This window comes from Myotis brandtii, unplaced genomic scaffold (genome assembly GCF_000412655.1).
Source record: "Myotis brandtii unplaced genomic scaffold, ASM41265v1 scaffold49, whole genome shotgun sequence".
NCBI lineage: Eukaryota > Metazoa > Chordata > Mammalia > Chiroptera > Vespertilionidae > Myotis > Myotis brandtii.
The window spans coordinates 3696675-3713411 of record NW_005368707.1 but is presented as its reverse complement, the minus strand read 5'-3'; the positions used below and the strand labels follow the sequence as shown (position 1 = coordinate 3713411).

Genomic DNA, 16737 nt, shown 5'->3' with positions numbered 1-16737 from the left:
ACCAAAACAAAAGGCAAAAAAGGGGGGGGGGGGGGAAGTGGGGAGGGGGGCAATAGTTATACAAAGAAAAAGTGGGTGGTATTGTGAGAGAAGGAAGTGGATACTGGATGGGCAACCACAACATACACAAACAAGGAACTTATGCAATAAAATATTAAAAGTACTCAATCTAATTAGTTATCAAAGAAATATAAATAAAATTACATAATTTGTTGCTTATCAGATTGATAAAAAAGAAATATTTCTTATGTGTGTGAGAGAGATGGTAAAGGGGCAAGACTGAAAATTGGAGCTCACACAGCTATTGCAAAGGTGCTTATGTAAGCTGTTTTAACTAAAAGGCACTTAAGCAAATTTCACACCACAATTAGAAACATTACTGGTTTCTAAATATGAAACAAAAAGCTAACAACAAATAGTAAAATTTAGAGTCCCATAACATAACAGAAGTTGACTACCTTTTTCCCCCGCTCCAATCTGATAGATGTTTCCATTTTGGAAAAAATAAAGATCAGATTTCCTGGGTAAATCTATATTCTTTAGCTCCAAGTCTTGACTTGGCCTATTTCTTTCTATTCTCTTCTTTCAACATTCCTGGACAAAACCCAGAATGAAGCCTATAGTTGACTAATCTTGGCATAGCTGGGGTCAGAACTAGTAAAATGTCTTCTGAAAACTGATTAAAGCTTTTACCCCATCCCAACTCGGGAAAATACATGAGGAACAAGAAATTCCTTAAGTATGATTGTTGAAATAGACCTCAATACATAGAATCATAATGCTTGAATACTGAGAAGACTTACAGTCTAGAGTACCTACAGGATTATTCTGATAACTTGATAATCAGAAAAAATATACACTAAACTGTATTTAAAGATATTACGGCTATGAGGTAGGTCTGTGCCATCCCACAGGTAGAATAAGTAGTGGCATAAGAAGGATGCTCTTATGAGCTATGGGGCCAGTCCCACACTTTGTACAGAATCATGTATATTTAAGTAGGCAAACTACAATGAATCAAAATGAAGTCCAATTCCAGTGCACTCAATTAGAAAATCAACACCAAGTGTGAATTTAGATGACAATTAAGTACTTGAAGTGAAAATACCTCTCCCCACCCACCCCCAGAATTTGATTTTGATCAAGACTGTTCCTGGATTTTTCTCAAATCCAGTTACAAATAGGAAGTTAAGGTGCCATAAATCCCCTGACATTGTACTATTCTAAGTCAGAGATTTTCATTCCACCCTGAGAAGATAAAATAACTGAGAGACAACCTACTCCACTACCTTAACTTTTTGGTTAAATGACTTGTACATGGCTGGTTTACATCAATGGGATTTATTCTATAACCCAAAAATCTGAAATATTTCTATTATACGTAAAAAAGAACAATAAGAAATAGGAAAACTCTTTCAACCCTGCTGAAACTAGTCACAGCAAAGGGAGCAGTGGTCAAGAACATGGACTCAGCAGTGAAGATGCCTTAACTGGAATCCAACTCCATCACTGATTAGCTATGTGATCTTTGGGAAGTTACCTAACAAAATTGTGGTTTCATTATCCTCATCTTTAAAATGTAGTACCAACCAATCTCTTAAGGTTGCTGTGAGGTTTCTTGAGATAATTCAGCACTTAGAACAGCACTTCACACAAAGGAAACTTTCAATAAATGCTATTACTCCATATTAAGAGTAATTGAGTATATGTTTGTTTAAGTCTATTTCTGTACTCTGAGAACTCAAACACTATATCCTAATTGTTCTAATTTGCACCATCTGCATAAAGCACTTTAAAACTACTTCAAATGCTTAGAAAATAAAAATTAACAAATTCCTTTCAGTGGCTAATTTTAGATATTACAACTACTTCACTTAGAAAAACTCCACTATGAAACAATAAGCTTGCAATAAAATAGTAAAGGGAAAGCCACAGAATACAATAGAACTTGAATAACACTATACTCAGAGGTTCTTCAGTTGATGAGAGTAATCAGGAAATGGATAATACTTCCTGAACAAATTCATCTAGGGAAAGCAGGCTATATTTATTCAAAAACTATAAAAGGTTACAATATAAATCAAACAAAATTAGTTTTTAAAAGTGATTAATGTATCCAAATTCTGACCAATTCAAGGCAATAATACAATGTACAGAAAGATTATTATATAGCCCCAGGAGCAAAAAACAATAAACAGAAATGCCTTATCAATATAGACACTACATGAATATAGAAATCTACAGTTTCAACGTAACAAAGAAATCCTAAGTACATGTGTTGGCTACCTTTTTCCAAATTAAAGTAGTAAATGTTTTATACTTGGTAAAAACATATATACTGTACACAACTTTTAATCACATGTAATGAATGAGGTTTAACAAGTGTGAATAAAGTAGAATGTAAGGTTTCATGTGGAGGTGGACATTTCAGAAAGAACCCAACTTCAGGTAAATCCATTATCACATATATTGCAAAGATGACCCACAAAAATGCTTACCCTTTGCAACTGCATACAGAGAACAAAATGCCCAGCAATTAGTATCAGAATCTTACTGTGAAGGGTATTAGAGTGACTGACTTATCTGAAAACACACATTACTTATTTGGGGGCTTAAATAGCAGAGGTCAATGTGAATTAAATAACATGAGTAAAAAAAAACATACAATGTACAATAGCTAGAGGTTAGAAAACTGAATATTGTGGGAAAGATTTATTAGTCTGTACAAGTTGGTTTTAATAAAATATTGACTACATGTTACAATAAATTACCAAGATTTTCATTGCAACACTATTTCCCCACACACATCAAAATCTGGAAGCACTATGTCTTTCTCAAATTGTCATTTAGTGTTTTTTATCCCAACCCTCAAAATACAGACATAGGTTTTTGAATATCAACAAGCCATTTATGGAAGTCATTAGATACAGCTATTCATAAACATTACACAGCTACAATGGAGGTACCTGGATGAACACCACCAACATTTATAGAAAAAGGTGTTGGTTTCAAAGTGTAAGTACAACATGAGCCACATAAACACTCTATTCGTGTCTTTCCGAAACCAAAATGGGGAAAACCTTATTGCCATTCTGCCAAACACCCACTAAAAATGCTGCATTAAGGGTCATGAATCCAATGTACATATCACAGAATTAAAACTCCAGTTAAGCAACTGAGCTACTCATTGAAGTAAATTAAAAAGATCAAACTTCTTTAACATATCAATGCTATTTTAGAAGCATCATCAGAACAGAGATTTAATTATAAATCGGCCTGGACTGCATTCTATAAAAAGAATTTTGCTTAGTACCACAAGAGAATCTGTCAGCAAACATCCTAGGGAAAGCTGTGGAATCATGCTTTTTGTTATTCTTGAAGAAACTCACCAGGTTGGATACCTGTAATCTCTCAGCAGTTCTAGGAGTTCTACATATCAATTAATTCAGTAATTGATAGGAGTATTTAAGCAAAAAAAAAAAAAAGAAAGAAAAAAGACCAAAAGTAGACCTTGTTCTCACATATATTAGATAGGTGGATTTTTAAAAATCACATGATAAATGTAAATCATAAAATCAAGTGTACTTATAAAGGTACACCAATTTTATGTTACATAAAAAACTGTAAACTGCAAACTGTGCATGCTTACCATAACATTTTACCTGGGAAAGCCAATGAGTGAGATTTCTTGTAAATACTTATGCCATGATACAAAACAAATATGTGCAAACTGCAAGGTCCCTAAAATAGCAGTTAAAGAGTTTATATACAGAAAGATGTCACTATCTGATCAAATATGGCATTTCCCAGAGTTTATAACACAGAACAATAACCTCCACAGGCTCCTCCTCCATGGCCTTCTTCCCTGTGTGACAGTTTGACTCCTTTATTCTGGTTCTCACTTTCCCACAGTCCAGGCGTCTGAATGATCTTTTCAACAAGTTCTTCAAAGGCACACTGTACACCATCACAGGTTTTTGCACTTGCCTCTGAAATTCAAGGGAAAATGTCATAGTATATTCCTTCTGATCATAGGCCTATGTTTTTATGGGAAACTATTATGGCATATATATCAGCCTACAATATGTAAAGACCCAAATCAACAATTTCCCCCCACAGGTTTAATATTAGTGAATTTCCTCAAAGTCTCAGTGCCTGTCAGCTTTACCATTAACGCATCTCCCAGATTAGCTAACTTTCCACCACCTGCCAAAAGCTACAGTCAAAGCCACCAGCTTCATTCATCTGGGCCAGTGGTTCTCAACCTTCCTAATGCCGCGACCCTTTAACACAGTTCCTCATGTTGTGGTGACCCTCAACCATAAAATTATTTTCGTTGCTACTTCGTAACTGTAATTTTGCTACTGTTATGAATCGTAATGTAAATATCTGATATGCAGGATGTATTTAGGCAACCCCTGTGAAAGGGTCATTCGACCCCCAAAGGGGTCGCGACCCATAGGTTGAGAACCTCTGATCTGGGCTATTGTATTCTAAGAGAATAACTAGCCTCTTGCTTCTGCTTCTCATGGTCCATTTTCTACACAAATGGGTCCTTTTTAAAAAAAAGTATCAGATCACAGCACTATTCCCTTGCTTTCCACCACACTTAGAATTAAAATCTATTTCTTTACCATATCCAGTGAGGTCCAACATGACCTTTTTAAATCCCAGCTCCCATTATCACCAATCTTTCCCCAACACACACTGCTCCAGCCACAGCTTTCTTCCTGTTCCTTAAATACACTAAACTGGCTTCTACCTACCTCAGGAAATATCTGGTATTCTCTCAGCCTGAAATGCTCTCCCTCTAGGTTTTCATATGAGTGATTCTTGTTTAAATGTCATTGCTTTACAGAACTCTCCCTAATCAGTTCCCACACCAGTCATCCTCTCTTTCCTTAAAATGTTTTATTTCTTTCAGAGGATTATTTACTTATTTGTTTCCTATACTAGAACATAGGCTCCATGAAAACAGGGAGTTCATTCTATTCGCTATTATATCCTCAGTGGCCAATCAATATTTACTAAATAAACAAATATTGAAATGAAGGACACCCAGCAAGTAAGCTGTAGAGATAGTACTCAGTTCTTCTAAAACTCCCTATACCTTCCACTTACAGCACCCTGCTTCTACCTATATATGATGTGTTCCCATATTAATTTATTGATTACTAGTCAATTCTCACACTATGGACTAAATTGGTAATTCCTAAAGCTGGCTTCGCATTAGAATTAACTAGGATGTTTTTTATATATCGCCTTCTAGGCCTTCTTTCAAACCCATAATAAGGCCCAGGGGCCTATAATTTTGAAAAGCTCTGCAGATGCTTCTGATATAGGCGGTCCACTTTTCTAGGTGAGGGGGTCAGCAAACTTTTTTTATAAAGGGCCAGATAGTAAATATTTCAGGCTTTGTAGGCCGTATGGTTTCTATTGTAACTGAACTCTGCCATGAATCCAAAAGCAACCATAGACAATATGTAGGTAACTGAGGGTGGCTGTATTCCAATACAAATGATGGGGCCAAATTTGGCCCCTACTGTAGTTTGCCAAACCCTGCTCTACTATGCTTCTGAAATATTAATCTGCATGCAAATCACATGAAGATTTTATTAAACTGCAGATTCTAATTCAGAAAATCTGGTTATAGCTTGAGATGAAGCATTTCTAGCAAGCTTCCAGGTGGTACCACTGTTGCCAGCACATGAACCAGCAAGGTACAACTTTAGCACTGGGAGCGTGGCTTTATTGAATGGCATAACATCCTGAGAGGAATAATTTGATTGTGTTCTGTATGACTTCATATAATGAGATCCTATTTTTTATTACAGAAGGAAAAATAAAGAATCTGATTCTATAGTTAGATTTTATAGCATGAGACAACTATGAACTAAATACATCTATCTATAATAATAAAAGCGTAATATGCTAATTAGACCGGGCGACCTTCCAGACGAAGCTGGGGCTGCACGGGAAGCCCAACCGGAAGGAAGCTGGTGCCAGCAGCCGGGGGAAGGAAGGCCTACTCTTGCACAAATTTTGTGCATCGGGCCTCTAGTATCATTTATAATTCATTGAGAAAAATTTAACAGAAATTCCATTTTTAAATTGCTCATTAACAATGAAATGATAAATATTCACACACCTACCTATAAATAACATGGAATGCTTTCGTGCAAATTTCAGGCCTTCATTTCTATCAACTTCACGATTTTCCTAGAAGATGGATGCAAAGATTTTAAAAAGCTACCAAGACACAGAGAAAAAATGCCAAGTGTCTAACTTCTTACCTTATCGATTTTATTTCCAACTAGCATGTTTACTATGTCATTTCTTGTGCAGTATGTTTCCAATTCATTTAACCAATTATCCAGCTTAACAAAGGTGTCTCTTCGTGTGACATCATAAACTGAAATAAAAAGAGTCGTTTATTAAATAAGAATTTAAAAATAAGAGCAATGATATCATATTTTTGATATGATAATAAAAACTAACATTACCATATAGGGAAATCTGTTTTTTTAAGTCTTTGATGCTTAACAATCAGTATTTACTAATTCAAAAGAAGAAACAAGTACATGAAAAAAAATACAAACACATACACATTTCAATTTTATTAACATACACTGTTAAGAAGAATTAAGTTATATCCTGTGTGATAACTGAAAATTAATTGAAGCAAAACAACTGCTGCCCCCATTCATAACAATAAGAAAATGAAATCTGTATAAAAACCAAGTGTTTTGGTTCAAATCTGTGGCAAAATACCAAAAATTTTACATGAATTTAAACATCTATGACCCTGTTGATTTGTTTCTTACAAAGACCAGAATTTGAAAACCCAAGTAAAATTAGTACATGGGATCCTGACTGTCTTCCTCTGTTATCACTTTCACATTATCTGCACTATAGTAAGTAAAGAGCTTTATTAATTTACAGTATTTTCTAAACTTAGGAAGTGCTAAAACCAAAACAGTAAGACTCACTGTCAAATAGAAGTAAAACCAAAGCCTCACAAGTCACAATTTGAAAGAATTCTCCCTACAACTGGTCAATATTCATTTTAAACCATTTCCCAGGAGCATTAAAAACACTTTTAATGCAAGCCTGCAAGATAGAGCAGCATCTGAGGTGTGAGGTGTAGGTTCTGCTGCTCCAGAGCCTGGCCTCCAAGCCTCCCAGCCCAGGAGAGCATCTGTTAGCTCTGGCCGGCTCTATCACAGGAATGTCATTGATCATGATGAAAATCCCAGAAATGTGGAGTTTCTTGACGAGACATCTAAAAATGTTGGAGGATCTGTGGGGGCTCCAGCATGTAGTAATGTAATGAAATTACAGATTCAAGTGGATGGAAAGGGGAAGATCGTGGATACCAAGTATAAAACATTTGGCTATGGTTCTGCAACTGCCTCCAGCTCATTGGCCACTGAACGGCTAAAAAAGGAAGACAGTGAAGGAAGCCTTGACCATCAAAAACACAAATATCATCAAGGAACTCTGCTTTCTCCCTGTGGAACTGCACTGTACCACACTGGCTGAAGATACAATCAAGGTCACCCTGGCTAATTACAAACTGAAACAAGAATCCAAGAAAGGCAAGGTGAAGAAGAAATGAGCCCTTGGCAAAGCTTCCAGCAGGACACATCAGCTGCTAGCCCACCAGCCATGCAGTCACCATAGATTCCAAAAGCCCCTCGCACACTATAATAAAAGAGCTATGTGATACCCACATTTGTGGCTCTACTGCAAGCAAAATACAGTTTAGTTGTCCTGAATCCTGTGGTTTCTTTCAGCCCACTTTTATCACTTTAACCCAATTTGTGTATATTTTGTATTGTGTGTATGGCCTTAAAAGTGAAATCAGTAAGTCTCAAGTTTTGATAGTACATGAAATGCACAAAGATTTATTTTACCTGAATCTACTTTGGGGAACATTACCAATAGAACTCCTTAGTATGTTTATTTGATAGAACTAAGTATTATACATAAAACAGATCTGCATATATATAATAAAAGAATATAAGAACAAAAAATAAAGAACAAGCACTTTTCAATAAGTTACAATGAGAATCCACATTTGGTTTTTAAATTTTGTGTGATTATAAATCAATAGTGTTAAGGGCTTTGTGCTATTTTTTTAATGACTAATAAAATGCCACTAACTGAAGATCAGTTTTTGGTAATACTCTGAGACCAACTATATGTGGATTAATCCTCAATTATTTCCTTAGTAACATGTACTTTTAAGTCTAATAAATTAGTCTGATCTTTATTTTTTAATTGCTAGACAAAGGGTTGAAAATAAATTTTGAAAGTTCTGTTACCATTGTAATTAGCTGATATTAGTAATAGGAAAGGAACAAAGGGAAGGCCAGACATTATGAGCATGGTCATCTGGGCAGCTTCACCAGAAGGCTGCAACTTTACACTTCCCAGGAAACCACCATTCCCCACAGATCACCATGGGAAGGGGTCCAACAAAGGGGAAGATACAGGCAAGCACCCTCCCTACGTCAGGGTGATGTAGGGAAGGTGCTTGTCTGTCAGCCTAACCTGGGAACAAAAATAATTGGCCAGAGGGGAGGAGCCAATGCAAGCCCACAAAAATTTGGGAATACATAATCCGAAAACAAATAATTCTCTCTCTTTCTTGTGCCTCTGGCTTTGCTCCTGCTTCCTTGCATTCACCCATGTTCCCTCCCTAGCCATGTAGCCCTAGAAGCCACATGGCCTACAGCCATGTGAACCCCACATGCAATGAACTGCAGCTGGGAACACAAGCTAAACTAGCCAGATGCTGGACTGGACTTGCAAATATAGAATGGAGATTCTGGGTATTGGCTTTAATCCTAGCATTGCTGAAGATAAGATTGGACTTTTACCATGGCAAGATGAAAGGAGATGGGACCTTGGAAACACAGGGGTTTAATTCCACAGAAATAAAACTTTCCACAAAACTTCATCCTCCCGTGGAGAGCTCTGAAAATTCTTATCCCAGAATCACCCCCGTCCTAGCCAGTTTGGCTCAGTGGATAATGGCCTGTGGTCTGAAGGGTCCCAGGTTCGATTCCAGGCAAGGGCACATGCCCAGGTTGCGGGCTCGATCCCCAATAGGGAGAGCGTGCAGGAGGCAGCCGATCAATGATTCTCTCTCATCATTGATGTTTCTGTCTCTCTCTCCCTCTCCCTTCTTCTCTGAAATCAATAAAAATATATTTTTTAAAAAAGCACCCCAAGAAGCCCACTTCCATGGGCAATGGGTGGGGACACAGGGAGCACCTCACCAATAACCATTTCAATATTTATTAATATTAAATGAAGTTAGTACAATGTCAAGTTACACAAAAGTAGCCCTAAAGAAAAATAAAAACATATTGATGTTCACAGATAAGGAAAATCAGAAATTACTATAATAAACAACATTTTAAAAATAGTATATTAAAGTAAAAACTTACCTAATATAACACCCTGTGCACCTCTATAATAGCTGGGAGTTAATGTTCTGAACCTCTCTTGACCAGCAGTATCCTAAAAGTGACAATCAATTACTATTGAATTAAAAAAGTATAAATAACAAACATTCAAAACACTAAGAGTAAAAAGTAAACAGCATTATTAAAAATATCAATGCACAAGCTGATTTAAAATTTGAAATTTAAATGAGTTCTCTTAATGACAAGTGTTATCTATAGATATAAAAGCCTAAGCAACAGTTACGACCAGATGACCAGAAGACCAGAAGACCGGCTGGTAGCTATGACGTGCACTGACCACCAGGGGGCAGATGCTCAATGCAGAAGCTGCCCCCTGGTGGTCAGTGTGCTCCCACAACCAACCTCCCGCAGCCAGCCAACCTCCCACAGTCCCTCCTCCCGGATGGCCGGGTGGTCAGTGCGCTCCCACAGCCAACCTCCCGTGGCTGGCCAACCTCCTGCGGTCCCTCCCCCTGTCTGGCTGGCCCCCATCGGCCCAATCACCGGCCAGTCCAAGGGACCCCACCCATACACAAATTTGTGCACCGGGCCTCTAGTATTAAATACTAGTAAAATTAAATGCTGACTCATCTCTCAAAAATGCACCTAAGTAAAGGTGTTCTACCACTTTGGATTTAAGATTTTTATCAGACACAAAACCTATTTCATTGAAAGCTATGATTCTCAACTCTGGCTGCGCAATGAAATTTCCTGGATAACAGGTTCCAACCTACAAACATTCTAACTTGATTGGTCTAGTCTAGGGACTGAAGGAAGTTTTTAAGATCTTCCCAGGTGATTCTAACATAAAATCAAGGTTGAGAACCACTGATTTAAAGAGAATTACAGGGGTGTCTTATTTTAGGTAAGCAACTTTTAGGTTGGACTTTTTAAAGTGTCTTCTTTACCAGTATATCTTCTTTTAAGAAAATGCATAAAACCAAACCACTCCTTATTTCTGACTCATGCTGGGGGTAATAAACATAAACTGTACACTAGCAGGAAATTAAGATTTCATGAGGAAGAAACCTCATCTGCTTAAGCACCAGGTTAACCCCAGTGCCTAGAGCAGGGGTGGGCAAACTTTTTGACTCGAGGGCCACAATGGGTTCTTAAACTGGACCGGAGGGCTGGAACAAAAGCATGGATGGAGTGTTTGTGTGAACTAATATAAATTCAAAGTAAACATCATTACATAAAAGGGTATGGTCTTTTTTTTTTTTAGTTTTATTCATTTCAAACGGGCCGGATCCGGCCCGCGGGCCGTAGTTTGCCCACGGCTGGCCTAGAGAAAGTCCTGCCATTGGATAGCTGCTCAACTTCTGTTGGGGGAAAACAAAATGAAAAAACTAACAAGTTTCTACTTCCAGGATGGTTCCTTCTACCTTCTTTCTACTATCCTTGGACTGTGGCTTCAAGGTATCTAAGATTATGCAAAGCAGCAGTTGGCAATTTGCTGCCTCAGCTCACCATGTATTTTATTATATAAGGTTTTATTAAAGTTTTATTGGAACATAGCCAGGCCCATTTACTCATGTACTGCCATATGGCCCACTTTAGAGTTGAACTAAATATTTACTATTCACCCTTTTACGGAAAAGTATGCACCAGAGAAGACAAGGGTTGAGGGACTGTGTGAAAAGGGTTAAAGGATCAAAAAGTACAAATTGGTAGTCACAAAACTGTCACGGGGATGTAAAGTACAGCATTGGGAATATAATCAATAATATTGTAATAACTATATATGGTGCCAGGTGGGTACTAGAAAACAGTGTGAAACACTATAAAGTTTATGATTGTCTAACTACAATAATGTACACCTGAAACTAATATAAAATAACTAGAGGCCCGGTGTACGGATTCATGCACCAGTAGGGTCCCTTGGCATAGCCTGCGGGGATTGGGCCGAAACCAGCAGTCCAACGCCGCCTGCCATTCCTGCTCATCCCGGCTCCGCTGTGCCTGCTGCCGCCGCTGCTCAGTAGGCTCACTGCCACTCCGCTGCGGTCTCTGGGATGCAGCGGCCAGCCGTGAGCCCTGCGTCTAGCACCCGTCGGTCAGCTGAACAGCACTCCCACTGTGGAAGCACACTGACCACCAGGGGGCAACTCCCGAGTTGAGTGTCTGCCCCCTGGTGGTCAGTGTGTGTCATAGCGACCGGCTGACCAGTCATTCAATCGCTTAGGCTTTTATATATAGAGACTAGAGCTGGGGTCTATAGGCCAGGTGCACGAAATTCGTACACTCGGAGGGGTGGTTCCTCAGCCCGGATTGTGAGAGGGCACAGGCCAGGCTGAGGGACCCCATAGGTGCACTATCGGGGCCAGGGAGGGATGCAGGAGCCTGGGCAACCGGGGAGGGACCGAGGGAGAGCTCCAGGGCATGTCCGGGCCATCTTGCTCAGTCCCAATTGGCCGGACCCCAGCAGCAAGCTAACCTACCAGTTGGGGCATCTACACCCTGATGGTCATTGCACGTCATAGTGAGCAGTTGAGTGGCCTTAGCATATCATTAGCATTTTACACTTTGATTGGTTGAACAGATGACCAGACGACGGAACACTTAGCATATTAGGCTTTTATTATATAGGATAATTAATGTAAACTAATTGAAAAATATAATTAAAAAAGAATTTATAGTCTGTTAATGTAAAGTATCCTGAAAAAAAGGAAAGCTGTATATCAAATGTCAACTTAGCTACCATCCCCATGGTTGTAAATTTGAATTTAGCCATGGAGCAAACAGAAGCTAGCTCCTTTACATATAAAACATGCTAATAACCTCCAAGAGGTTTAGAAGGTTGGAGAAAAATTTTAAACCAGCAGTGACAGGCTCCAGCAATAACAAGTTTCTTTCCCTCACCACAGTAGACAATGCTTTAAGAAAATAACAATAAGGTAAAGTGTGGTTTGAGGTAATTTATAGCCTAGAAGAGAAACTTAGGAAAATAACTTTGATGTAAGCCACTATGCACATTCATTGCTCTGCCACAGATCAATTTACATAAATGTAGAATGTCCTTGGCTTCCAGATTCTCACCACTATAGAAACTGCCCCCACCCCGACCCCTGCAATGTTAAAGTAAAAAAGTATTAAACTTTCTAGCTCTGGCCATGTGGCTCAGTTGGTTGGAGTGTCATCCCATAACCCAAAAGGTCAAAGGTTTGATTCCCAGTTAGGGCACATACTCAGATTGTGGGTCAGTACAGGAGGCAACCGATATTTCTCACATTGATGTTTCTCTGTCTCTCCCTCTCCCTTTCTCTCTCTCTAAAATCAATAAAAACATATCCTCAAGTGAGGATTTAAAAAAAAAATTAAACTTTCTAAAGAAATAAATTTATGATGAAAAAATAATTTCTCTTTACAGAAGTTCTTCTTGCTTCAAAGTTTCTTATAAAACCTGCCTCTGGTATTTAAAATTATTCAATTTGCATGTTTACTCTCAAAACAATATTGAATTAAAAGCTGCATAAAGTGAAGTGGATTTACTATCCAACACAGTTTATAATATTGACAATGTGATATAGATCAGGGCAAGGACCAAGCATGAAATATTTTTGTCCAAAGACTTTTTGTTATAACAGGAAAAAAGTCATTCTATTTGCATAGTGAAAATATCCACAATTTAATAATTAATTTCTAGAACTAGCAGAAAACTATTTGAATATAAGACCCATATATATGCCTTCTATAAGAGACCCACCTCAGAACAAAAGATACACATAGACAGAAAGTAAAGGAATGGGAAAAAAATTTCATGCAAATGGAAATTAAAAAATAGGTGGGCTAGCAATACTTACAGCAGACATATTGACTTTAAAGGCAAGAGACAAAAAATTACTCTACATAATGATAAACGGAGCAATCAAACAAGAGGATATAAACCTTGTAACATTTATGAACCCAACACAGAACACCTAAATACATAAAGCAAATCTTGATGGACATAAAGGGAGAGATCAACAATAATACAGTCATAGAAGGGGATTTTAACACCCCACTGACATCAATGGATAGATCTTCCGGACAGAAAATCAACAAGAAAACAGCCACCTCAAATGACACATTACACCAGATGGATTTAATTGATAACTTCAGAGCATTTTATCTCAAAGCAGCAGAATATACATTCTTTTCAAGTGCCATAGAATATTTTCGAGGATAGATGACATGTCACGACATAATACAAGTCTCAATAAATTTAGGAAGACTGAAACTATATCAAGCATTTTCTCTGACTAAATGGTATGAGATTAGAAATCAATAACAAGAAAAAAAACCTAAAAAACACACAAACATTTGGAGACCACATAGCATGTTACTAAGCAATAACTGGGTAATAAATGAGATCAAGGAATAAATCAAAACATGCCTTGAAACAAATGAAAATAAGAACACAACAACCCAAAAATTTATGGGATACAACAAACGAAGTCCTAAGAAGGAAATTCATAGCATTACAGAAAACAAGAAACAGAATAATTTCAAATAAACAATCTAACATTACACTTAAAGGTATTGAAAAAAGAACAACAAACAAAGCCCAAAGTGAGTAGAAGAAAGAGAATAATAAAAATCAGAGCAGAAATAAACAAAATAGAGTCTAAAAAAAAAATTCTAAAGATCAATGAAACCAAGAGCTGTTTCTTTGAAAAGATAAACAAGGTTGATAAGCAGACTCATCAAGAAAAAAGGAGAAAGGCCTGGCTGGAGTGGCTCTGTGGTTGAGTGTTGACCTATAAACCAGGAGGTCAGGGTTGGATTCCTGGTTAGGGCACAGGCCTGGGTTGCAGGCTCAATACCCAGTAGGGGGCGTGCAGGAGGCAGCCAATCACGATGCTCTCTCATCATTGATGTTTCTATCTCTCTCCCTGTCCCTTCCTCTCTGAAATCAAAATTTAAAAAAAAAGAGAACACAAAGTCAGATATGAAAGAGAAGTAACTGACACCATAGAAATTTATAAAAAAAATATTACAAACAACTATATGCCATCAAATTGGACAATCTGGACAAAATGGATAAATCCCTAGAAACATACAGTCTTCCAAACTGTATCATGATAATCAGAGAATCTAAATAGACAGATTACAACTAGTGAAATTGAAGCAGCAATCAAAAAATTTCCAACAAACAAAAGTCCTGGACTAGATGGCTTCACAGATGAATTTTACCAAACATTCAAAAAAGAACTAACACATTGCTTTATCAAACTACTAGAGGCCCGGTGCACAAAAATTCGTGCACTGGGAGCGGGGGGGATGTCCCTCAGCCAAGCCTGCACCCTCTCCAATCTGGGACCCCTTGGGGGACATCCCTCTCACAATTCGGGACTGCTGGCTCCCAAATGCTCGCCTGCCTGCCTGCCTGATTGCCCCTAACTGCTTCTGCCTGCCAGACTGATCACCCCCTAACCACTCCTCTGCCAGCCTGATAGATGCCTAACTGCTCCCCTGCCAGCCAGATCACCCCCAACTGTCCTCCCCTGCCAGCCTAGTTGCTCCAACTGCCCTCCCCTACAGGCCTGGTTTCCCTCCAACCAAATGCGCTCCCCTGCAGGCCTGGTCCCCCCTAACTGCTCTCCCCTGTAGGCCCCAGTCACCCCAACTGCCCTCCCTGCTGGCCTGGTCTCCCTCCAACTGCCCTCCCCTGCTGGCCTGGTCACCCCCAACTGCCCTCCCCTGCTGGCCCGGTCACCCCTAACTGCCCACCCTTGCCAGCCTGGTTGCCCCCAACTGCCCTCCCCTGCTGGCCTGGTTGCCCCTAACTGCCCTCCCCTGCTGGCCATCTTGTTGTGGCCATCTTTTGACCACATGGAGGTGGCCATCTTTGACCACAAGGGGGTAGCCAGATTGTGAGGGCATGGCAGTTAATTAGCATATCCCCTCCTTATTGGCTGTGGGTGCCACCATCTTTGAGGGTGGGGCAGTCAATTAGCATATTTCCTCCTTATTGGCTGTGGGCACTGCCATCTTTGATGGCGGGGCAATCAGCATATTCCCTCCTTATGTGGGTGCCACCATCTTTGTGATGGAGTGAGGGTCAATTAGCATATTCCTTCTTTATTAGATAGGATTCCAAAAAAATTCAAGAGAAGGGAAGACCCACAAACTTAGTTTACAAGGCCAGCATTACCCTGATTCCAAATCCAGATAGAGACAATACAAAAAAAGAAAATTATAGGCCAATTCCCTGATGAACATAGATGCTAAAATCCTCTACAAAATATTAGCACACTGGATCCAGCAATAAATTGAAAAGATCATACACCATGATCAAATGTGATTTATTCTGAGGATGCAAGGTTGGTACATTAGCTGCAAATCACTAAACATGATATACCACATAAACAAAATGAAAGATAAAAATCACATGATCATATCAATAGATAAAGAAAAAGCATTTTATAAAATCCAGCACCCATTTATGATAGAAACTCCCAGCAAAGTGTGAACAGAAGAAATATACCTCAACATAATAAAGGCCGTCTATGACAAACACACAGACAACATCATACGCAATGGGAAAAACTAAAAGTGTTTCCCTTAAGATCAGGAACAAGATAGGGATGTCTGCTTTCATCATTCTTATGCAACACTAGAGGCCTGGTGCACAACATTCATGCACTGGGGGTGGGGGTGTCCCTCAGCCCGGTCTACACCCTCTCACAGTCCGGGACCCCTTGCTCCTTACCACCCACCTGCAGTGGAGGCAGGAAAGGCTTCCGCCACCACTGCTGAGCTTGCCAGCCATAAGCCCGGCTTTTGGCTGAGCAGCGCTCCCCCTGTGGGAGCACACTGACCACCAGGGGGCAGCTCCTACATTAAGCATCTGCCTCCTGGTGGTCAGTGCGTGTCAGAGTGACCAGGCATTCTGCTGTTCAGTTTATTTGCATATTAGAATTTTATTTTAAGGACTAGTGGCCCGGTGCACGAAATTTGTGCACATTAAAAGGGGATTAATTAGAGGAAATATTTTAATATTGCTATTTGCTGTTTCTCTATAATAGTAGTGTGAGAGATGAAAGAAAATTAGTAAAATGTATATGAAAATCTTCCTCCTGTCAAGAGTCTGGGGTGCACCACGGGACCCAGAGTCAAGTCCCCACCCACCCACGTGTGCCTCAAAATTGCATGAGACCTAGACCCAGCCGCCCCCCCCCACCAAATTGGGCTAGATCCAGACCCGGCCGGTCCCACCCTTGCCAAACCCTGCCGGGTAGGGGGGGCGCAGCCTCAGGTCCCCTGGCCTGGCACCAGG

General features: G+C 39.3%; 1 protein-coding gene and 1 pseudogene across 4 annotated transcripts in view; one reads left to right on the top strand and one right to left on the bottom strand.

Moving 5' to 3' along the window:
- RAB18 (RAB18, member RAS oncogene family) overlaps positions 1-16737 on the bottom strand; it is a 35176-nt gene that overhangs the window by 842 nt on the left and 17597 nt on the right. For 2 of the 4 annotated variants that reach the window (XM_014547984.1, XM_014547985.1), the window contains exons 4-7: positions 9459-9531; positions 6294-6412; positions 6153-6219; positions 3834-3989 (exon numbers count right to left, since the gene is read on the bottom strand). In XM_014547984.1, coding sequence (XP_014403470.1) covers positions 3834-3989; positions 6153-6219; positions 6294-6412; positions 9459-9531 — 415 coding nt within the window. Of the gene's footprint in view, positions 1-2678; positions 3990-6152; positions 6220-6293; positions 6413-9458; positions 9532-16737 lie in introns of those variants that run through there. The other 2 variants (XM_005876550.2, XM_005876551.2) reach the window with 2 other exon arrangements.
- LOC102263649 lies at positions 6800-8071 on the top strand (annotated as a pseudogene).